The sequence below is a fragment of the Hermetia illucens genome, chromosome 5 (genome assembly GCF_905115235.1).
Source record: "Hermetia illucens chromosome 5, iHerIll2.2.curated.20191125, whole genome shotgun sequence".
In the NCBI taxonomy this organism is placed as follows: domain Eukaryota; kingdom Metazoa; phylum Arthropoda; class Insecta; order Diptera; family Stratiomyidae; genus Hermetia; species Hermetia illucens.
This window is the reverse complement of record NC_051853.1, coordinates 3,916,953-3,926,431: the sequence shown is the minus strand read 5'-3', so window position 1 is coordinate 3,926,431 and position 9,479 is coordinate 3,916,953. Positions and strand designations below refer to the sequence as shown.

Genomic DNA, 9,479 nt, shown 5'->3' with positions numbered 1-9,479 from the left:
ACGAAGAAACAAACAGAAGAAACCCATCCAGGTGACATCGACTTACCGACAGACCAATGCTCGGGCAATTTACCTCCCTCGTCCCTACCCGAAAGGTGCACAATGAGATTCCGCGGACCTTTGTCGCTGAAGTTGCCCCTCCTTATTGGTATTCCACTTCTCCAAGGTACCCGATATAAGAAGCAAGTTGATCAACGCTATTAGGGAACAAATAAGGAAGTGGAATTTTAGGGAGCATATTATAAGATGTCTTTGATATAAACGACGAGGTATACTCAGATCGCGACATATAAGATTCGTTTCGATCTTCTTATAAAGAAGTTCCTACATAGGTTCATATCTACAGTATGCTGGGCAAACTATTCGATGAGGCTTTGCCTTTATTCATGATAAGGTTATCTTTAGCACTTCATCGTGCCGATAAAGCCTACATCCACTTGGAGCAGCATCATCAAGAAGACAAGTTGTCTTTAGAACTCCACATCTCATTCTGCTGAGTCTGTTTTTCTCGTCTCTTTACTTTTGATGGAATTTACTCAATAATTCTAATTGAACTGATAGCAATGAACGCAAGTTCAATCTAGAAGCAGTCATCTGCCCCGCGGAGACGTCTACGTATCTTTGTTAAGCTTCGCGAAAGTGATTCGAATTGAATCTAATAACAATAGTTCACAGCAAAATTTTAATAATGCAAATCAAGTGCATATCAGTTTCCTATATTTTGTGGTAAATTCCGTTTAGCTTTCATCGGAAAGATACATCTACCTAAATTTGCTTTCTCTCAGTTTAACTTTTGTGGGAACCTATGGATCGGAAAATGCACCCACCAATGACTTCCCTGCGTCATTTAAGTTTGGAGTTGCTACAGCTGCTTTTCAAATTGAAGGTGGATGGAAGGAGGATGGCAAAGGACCAAGCATTTGGGATGTAGGAACTCACGAACACCCCAACTCTGTTGTGGATGGCACCAACGCCGATATTGCTGATGATTCTTATCACCAAATTGATCGTGACATTGAAATGCTGAGAGATCTTGGGGTGGGATCTGGCTGAATTATAAACTAAAGTCGGTTGTCAAATGGTTGACTTTCATCCATTTAGGTGAATTTTTATAGATTTTCGATAGCCTGGACTCGAATAATGCCAAATGGAGACAGGTCGTCATTGAACCGGTTTGGCATTCAATACTATAACACATTAATTGATAAACTGGTTGCAAATTCAATCGAGCCAATGGTCACAATGTACCACTATGACCTACCATACGAACTTCAAAAGATTGGTGGCTTAACTAATCCGCTTTTTCCACAATACTTCGAAAGCTACGCGAACGTCCTATATTCAAATTTTGGGGATAGGGTGAGTTATAACGTTATCAATATTCGTGCTAATAAAACAAGTTTGCTATCACGTAGGTTAAATTGTGGATAACATTCAATGAACCATCGGACTACTGCGTACCCGGTTATGGTGCAGGGAGTGAGCCACCTTTCGTAAATGCAACTGGAATCGGCGAATATCTCTGTATGCATCACTCAATCATAGCGCATGCCCGAGCTTTTCATCTCTATAAAAGAGATTACTTCAAACAACAGGGTGGGAAAATTGGAATCGTTTCCAGCAGCCGTTTCTACTTCTCCCGGACTAATGACACTGGCATAGTAAATAGAGCCCTGCAATTCAACGTAAATGATTTCAATCCTCTTCCTATATCTACTCGAGTATTCTAAAATAATGAAAGGCTTTTTATGAAAATGTAGCTGGGGTGGACAATGCATCCAATCTTCAGTAAGTCCGGTAACTACCCTGAAGTTATGATACGTGACATTGCCAGTAATAGCCAAATGGAAGGACGGGAATGGTCTCGGTTACCGGAATTCGATGAGTTCTCGATAGCTTACATCAGAGGAGCCGCTGACTTCTTAGGTCTTAATTATTACACTTCGAGATACGTTCAATTGGGTCCTCATGCCGAGACGAAAAATCCATCATGGGAAAAGGATGCACGACTGAACTGTTCCGTAGATCCATCATGGAAAAGAGCGAAAACTCCCTGGTTGTATAATGTACCAGAAGGTCTAGGTGGCTTGTTAAGGTGCGTTAAAGTTTTCTTTTATGTATTATATTAATGTCTTGAAATGCCAAAGTGGGCATACCAAACATAGGCAGAGTTAATGACCTTTAAGATTGTGACAAATTTAATAATTTATTTATTAACTTATTACGTTTTTATTAATCAAAAATTATATATATGATTACGTTCTTGCTTTACGTAAACTCGAATCACTGGATTGCGCAGCGCAGACAACGTTATATATTTTAGTTTAGTTTAGTTTACTGGAGGGAGCCGCAGCTCAGAGCACTCGCACCATTGTTAGGCCCGAATGACTTTCGGATTGTGCAATGCGGCGCAAACCTTTCAAAGGTTCGTTCACTCAGTCCTGCGAAACCTCGATTTCTGTTTCGTGTATTTGGATGATGTTTTGGTTGCTTCTTCCACTGAGTCTGAGCACTCAGCCCATCTCGAGTGCATTTTTCAACGTCTCCTTGAGGCCGGTTTAGTCCTAAACGTTGAGAAATGCAAATTCCTTCAAAAACAGGTGAGATTCTTCGGCCACTCCATTTCCCCTGAAGGAATACAGCCCGACCCAGACAAGGTGCAAGCAATTACAAGCTTCCCTCGTCCGAAGACAGTGAGGGAGTTGAGGAGGTTCTTGGGCATGCTAAACTTCTACCGTCGTTTCCTGCCCAAGGCCGCCCATAACCAGTCCGTTTTGAACGCGTACCTGTCTGGCCCCAAAACAAAAGACACACAAGAGATTGTGTGGTCTGAAGAGGCTGTCCACGCGTTCGATAAATCCCGACAGCAACTGGCTGATGCTACACTCTTGGCATTTCCTCTGCAAAATGCACCCCTAGCCGTTTTTGTTGATGCCTCTGACATCGCAGTAGGTGCTGCCCTTCACCAAAAGATGGATCAAGTTTGGCAGCCATCGAGCTTCTTCTCGAAACAGTTGAATCCCGCTCAACGGAACTACAGTACCTACGATCGCGAACTGCTCGCCGCGTACTTGAGCATCAAATACTTCCGTTTCTCCCTAGAAGGCAGGCCATTCACAGTGTTCATGGACCATAAACCTCTCACATATGCTTTGAAACAAAAGCCTGACAAAGCGTCCCCTCGTCAGCTTCGACACCTGAGCTTTATAAGCCAGTTTACGTCAGACATCCAGCACGTGTCCGGCAAGGACAACATAGTTGCTGACGCTTTGTCTCGTGTCTCCGAGGTTAACATCCCCGCCTCAATCGAATTCTCGGCTATTGCCAAGGCGCAGGAGGATGACGCAGCACTTCAGAGCCTTAAATCCAACCCCAAATACAAATTTCGGGAGTTGCCCATCTTCGGCTCAAACCTCTCTCTCTGCTGCGAAGACTCGGAAAAGGGACCTCGGCCATACATTCCAGCCACATTTCGCAAGGAAGTGTTCCACGCAGTTCACGACTTAGCGCATCCAGGCATCAGGACAACAAATCGGTTAGTCACCGGAAAATACTTCTGGCCCTCCATGAACAAGGATATCAATTCCTGGGCCAGAGAGTGCATCGCATGCCAGAAGTGTAAAGTCTCCAGGCATGTAAGGAAAGAAGTGGGCTCATTCCCCCGCACTACCAAGCGTTTCCACACGATACACCTCGACATAGTAGGGCCTTTGCGAGACTCGCACGGTTACAAGTATTGTCAGGTTCACGCGGTGGCCTGAGGCAATACCACTGAAAGACATTATGGCGCAATCTTGTGCCGAAGCCCTCTACCGAGAGTGGATACCTCGCTTTGGCGTCCCTGCAGTGGTCATCACTGACCAGGGAATGCAATTTGAATCCACCCTTTTCTCGGAGTTAAGCAAACTCCTGGGTTTTAAACGCCAGGGGACTACTGCATACCATCCGCAATCCAATGGGATGCTAGAACGTTGGCACCGGACGCTGAAAGCCGCCATTATGGCACGCGAGGATCCGTCCTGGACTCAAGTCTTGCCTCTCGTCCTACTCGGCCTACGTACAACCCGCCGAGAGGAATTTGCTGCCAGCCCCGCGGAGCTGGTATACGGGCAGAACCCAAGACTCCCAAGCGATCCGGTCTTCGGCAAGAGATCGGGTCTCACAGAGTCGGGGTTGGTGCGTCTGCTGAGGGACAATCTCCGACGCATCAAAGCGCCACCACCCACTCGACACACGTCCACACCTGCCTGTTCGCCCAAGGAACTGGACACGTGCACGCACGTTCTGGTCAGGACGGATGCCGTCCGGAAGCCGCTGCAGCCTCCATATTAGGGCCCGTACCGCGTTCTCGAGCGGGGAGAACATTTCTTCCAGCTCGAGATCGGTGGACACAAAAAGGCGGTCTCTTTGTCCAGACTGAAACCCGTGTGCGCCCCGAAGTAGCGTCGTGTCCGCTTTGTGGATTAACGGTGAACGGAGTTCCGGGATCGGTCGCCGAAACCCCCTAGGTTTCATCTGGAGGCGGAGTGATGTGGCGCAGCAGGATCCGCAGCATTTGAAATTTATTTCGAATGTTGCGAATGCGGACAAGTAGATGGCGCGGAACTCTCCACTCGTTTTAGAACTCGCCTCGGGAGTGGAGGATTACGGGTGAGAAAGTGCCGTTGGTTGGGACAGGAAAGACCGTGTGGAAATAAGCCGGTCCCTTCTGTCTCTTCTCCACCAAGGAGGTTGGAAGTTGCCGGCATAGTAGTAGATACAGTGATAACAGTGAACTGTAACAATTTATATATATATTATATTTCATTATTTCAATTAAAGTGACTTTGCATTTCAAAATTTCTGTTAAACATATTTTCCATTTACTATTATATCATGTAATGGTTTCATTCGTTTTGTCTTCTTCATTTTGCTGCGAATAATTTGAGATTTCCACATTGCGATCTGCTAACGTTTCTTCGTTCGACATTTTTGCGAATTTCCAAGATCGCTGCGATTACGGAGCGATCAAGACCTGAGCGAAAAGGAAATATAAGTTGCAAAACAGAATTGTGAAAATCGAATTCTAAAGTACTATTCCCGTAAATCGCCTATTCAATGGCTTCCCGCCTATGGCGTTCGCGAGCTTTAGCGCATCTGAGAACATTCTCCAGAGACAGTGAGTGGGCAGATTCTTCATTGAAGAAAACCAAAGTGTCTTCGTCTGAGATCTGAGGAGGCCGGACAGCTGCATAAAAAGTCCTCACATTGGCCGAGATCACCACCCAATCTTTTCCATATGGTAGTTTAAGGAGCAGTGTCCCGTTAAAAGCCCTACTAGGGGCCACTTCTGAAGGAGCAACAAAAATGTCGCTCTGGCGACCCCAGGTTTTTTCACAAGCATTTTTGCCTGCCGGCAAGAGTTCAAATTATTGGCTGCGGGAATCCTTGCAATTCATTATTCATAGTTGACTTGACAGTGGATGGTCGGTTTCCAAAAGCTGGTTCTGGCCCCACTATTGTGAATCCAGACCCTCGGCGAGCCATTTTGTCAGCCTCCTCGTTACCAGCGATGTTTGAGTGCCCCAACACAAAAATATTTCATTCAGTCGGCCAAGTTTCAGCAGCACCTGATGACAACTCCACACCAACTGGTTTAATATATCGTTGCTGTTCAGTGCTGATAATGCTGCCTGACTGTTAGTACAGAGTCAAATGGTGCGACCTCTCCATTTTTGTCGCAGACATTTTTCTGCTGCCAATGAAATGGCCTATATCTCCGCCTGAAATATGGTCGGCATTTTTCCAAGAAGTCGGGTGAGTTCCATAATCGTATTCCCCGAGAACACCCCTGCGCCCGATCCGCCTTCCATAGCTGACCCGTTGGTGAAGACTATTAACATTTATCGACCATTCTTCTCTTTTGGTGATTACGAGAGTGCATGTCTTTTCAAAGGGGGGAAACCGGATGTTTGTCAAGGAATTTCCAGATAGATACATGATCGTATGATTGGCCGCCTTTCCCCGCTCCAATGATATCGGGTCTATATGCGGTGTTGGCTGCTCTCCATTTCACTTCCAAATGAATTGGGGGTAGATTTAGGATAGCGTCAAGTGCCGCATTTGGCATAGTACTCATTGTTCCAGTAATACTTAGAGAACCGAGCCCCTGAATCAGCGTTAGCAACTTCGTGCTGTTAGCAAAGTTCAATCTCGGCCCCCAGACGATGCATGCATACAGCAAAATAGGTTTTATTATAGATGCATACATCTAATGTATCCGTTTCGGCGAAAGTCCCCAGGTCTTATCTATCGCAGTCCTACCACACCAGAGCAATCTGCACGATTTCTGATATTATTCCTGGATGTGGTGCTTCCACGTTAGCTTGGAGTCGAAATGTACTCCTAAATACACGACCGTTTGTACCAGTTGGATTTCCGTCCCTGCTAAGGTGGGTAGCGTATAGCTGTCCCACCGTATGTTCCTAGTAAATATAACTAGTCCAGTCTTCCTAGCATTCAGCGTGCGTCCATTGCGGAGGCACCAACTGTGGATTTCATGCAGAGTTGCATTCGCTGGCTGTACCGGCTGGTACCTGACGTCAAATCACGATACAAATCCCACTACCACTAGGGAGATTTGAACCCCGACCTTCCGTACGACAGCCTTGTGCGCAAACCACTCAGCTATCCAGACGGTTATTGTATGAAATATACAAATGTCCTGAAGCTATTGATCCGATGACTGATAAGTGCAGTCGCCGCTTTACAATGCTGCAAATGTACGCTTCAGATGAAGATGCCGAGGGTTGCGCGTCCCCTTCAATGGTTTTAGGAGCCGGCCCCTCGCCCGTAGTTCAGTCCGTTTGTACCCGAACATTCTTGACATGGGGAACGCCGATAGTAAGGAAAGTTCCCGTCTATCGCCTCTTTCTCCTCTTTTGTTGCCTAGTAACATCCAGGTGGAGGTGTTGAGGTTATTCTGGACGCCAAGTTGTTCCAGAACCTCAACCTAGTTACGCTCTTTTTCTGAGAGCCAGAGGAAGCGCTTTTTGAACGATGGCAGCTCAGAGACCCTTTTCAGGGTTAGTGGCGTACCCTCCCACCCATCGTTGAGGGAGGAGCAGTACTGCCTGAGCCACTCGTTCGTGTTTTCGTCAGCAAAGTTTAGCCGTAACATTTTACGGTATACACTTACCGACTCGAAGCAAAGTTTAATGCGTTGCGAGGCTGGAGTCCTTACAGCTTGGAGGAGTTTCCTCCTAAGCTGTCCGCATTGGTCCATATCGTGGATGGATTAGTGTCGTCATACAAGACCCATCCATCGCGACTTCGATAGCTTTAGCTGCAAATGGAGGCCTAGCCGTTGGTGGTCGAGCCCGCTTTGCTGCTTTTTGTGTCGAAGAGTTGAGATCGTCCGAGGACATGAAATGAGTTGCATTATTTTATGCTGGTTTGAAGGGGCCTACCAATATGTACGAAAGGGAAACAGCTTTTTTTGAGTTTCTACTTTGGCAACCTCCACTTTTTTGAACGTTTAATTTTTTCAATTATTTCTAAAAAAACGATACTTTTTATCACGCTTAAAAATACACCTAAAATTTGGCCGCTTAGACTAGAATACCCCCTTAATCAATAATAGTTAAAGCAAAATGTGAAATTTTCAATTTTTGCAAGGGTTTAATGTATATCATTAAATGATCATCCAGAAAGCTCAAAGACAGTTTCTGTAAAAACAACCATATTTTTCTTTTTCAGATGGATAAAGGAGGAATATAATAACGTTGAGGTCATTATTACTGAGAATGGCTGGTCAGATGATGGTCGACTTAATGACCAAGGACGGGTTGACTCACTTAAGGTGAGTGCTCAAATTCTACTGAACTCCAGCATGCAGAACTGCAAAATACATGTTGCTCATTAAGAAAAAAACATTGTTATTTAATTAAGGGCTGACACAGTATATGTGTAAACATATTTATGTACCATATATCGGTATTTCCAGTGTCAGATGCTCCCTCCCTGTCCAGTGTTCAATACAATCTTTTCGCGTTTTATTTTTTTAATCTTTTGAATCTTTATTCCAATTCAAGGAACACTTACGCTACGTATCCCAAGCTATCAAAAAGCATGGTTGTAATGTTATAGCATATTCACATTGGAGTTTGATGGACAATTTTGAGTGGCTCAAAGGATATTCGTAAGAATTATGCGGCCATGTTTTTACTTTCACTTTATTATTGTTGCATCATTTCAGAGAGAGGTTTGGTCTTTATTATGTCAATATATCTAGCCCCGAAAGAACACGGGTTCCAAAAAAGTCTTCAGACGTCTACAAAAGGATAATTGCAACGAGGAAGCTTGATTGAAGTTAATTTCAAATACCGTTTATGTATAGGTACAATCTAATATAGTTTTAATAAAATTTAAAGTGTAAAATTCCGACATTTGTAGTTTGTTTTGATGATGATGAAGTGAAAATTTCACTTTATTTCAGGAAATTTTGAAACTTTAGGACATCAAACTGAGGGGAAACTATATATTATTTCCATAGCACGCGGATCCCAAGCCCATAAAAAGAAAGAGGGCTTCAACCAATGTCATTAAAAACAAAATGATCATGTTGAGAGATCCTAAGCCTTCAGCGTTCACCTCAATTGACGCGGCAGGATGGGCCCTGATCCTATCGAGAAATGTTCAAGGCTTCTTGACACATTAACTTACCTCGGAAAAGGTGCATTGATATTTGCTCTTTACAAGAAACTCGATGGTGCGGTGTCAAAAGCTGCAACATAATACGCAAACGCGAATGACTTAGTACGATGTCGGCATTGTCATCTCCGAGGGTTCGCGTCATGACATTAGAGAAGTCGAACGATTTGATGACCGACTGATCACCGCGTGCGCACCACAGGCAGGTCGACGAGAGCCTGTTGACAACTTCTCGATGCAAAGACTTGTAACGTCTTGCGAATCAAGTCACCGATGAAACAGCGTGAGGAACGCACTGGGCGCTGCGCTTAAAATGGTGGCGATTTCACGAAAAAAACTTACGCATTTACCAATCATTACCACAAGGGTTTCCAACTTAAGCTTGACTAAATGGGGGCAGCATTACCCAGTAGAAACAGCTGGATGGAAATACAACGAAGTTGGGAAGCTGGTAGTAAGCTGAACCGATCAAGTGTTAATATTGGTACCATATCTCCTACCTCGATTAGTTATTTGTATTTCAAGATGTTTTTGAGTGACGGCTTATTTCAAAAACCCCTCAGGGGATATCATCGTAATAGTGAGCAAATGGATGGCCATTAGAGATAAGAATTAACAATCAAAAAATCAATCAACAATGCACTCACTAACTATGAAACGAGCGCGGTGTTATCAGAAGTAAAATCGAGCAGCAGAATTAAATTGAAGTACATGACCAGATAAGTAAATTGTGATTGGGAGCTGTTCCTGATAAACAGATACATTGTTTAAGATCAACACATTCAACA

The 9,479-nt window shown here is 44.4% G+C and overlaps 1 protein-coding gene across 1 annotated transcript; it reads left to right on the top strand.

Annotated features, from left to right (window-relative positions):
• Window positions 1-450: 450 nt before the first annotated feature.
• On the top strand, window positions 451-8,424 carry LOC119657202 (myrosinase 1-like). The gene is made up of 8 exons (XM_038064009.1): window positions 451-726; window positions 786-1,038; window positions 1,102-1,359; window positions 1,416-1,685; window positions 1,761-2,095; window positions 7,738-7,840; window positions 8,073-8,179; window positions 8,237-8,424. Exons 1-8 carry the CDS (start codon window positions 689-691, stop codon window positions 8,346-8,348), a joined length of 1,476 nt encoding a protein of 491 aa, XP_037919937.1. The 5' UTR covers window positions 451-688; the 3' UTR covers window positions 8,349-8,424.
• Window positions 8,425-9,479: the final 1,055 nt, after the last annotated feature.

Bases quoted from the DNA above. Each gene is read 5' to 3' on its own strand.
- LOC119657202 (XM_038064009.1), top strand. From the start codon at position 689: ATGCAAATCAAGTGCATATCAGTTTCCTATATTTTGTG. The intron at 727-785 runs GTAAATTCCGTT...GCTTTCTCTCAG, and splicing joins TCAGTTTCCTATATTTTGTG to TTTAACTTTTGTGGGAACCT. The intron at 7,841-8,072 runs GTGAGTGCTCAA...TTCCAATTCAAG, and splicing joins GACGGGTTGACTCACTTAAG to GAACACTTACGCTACGTATC.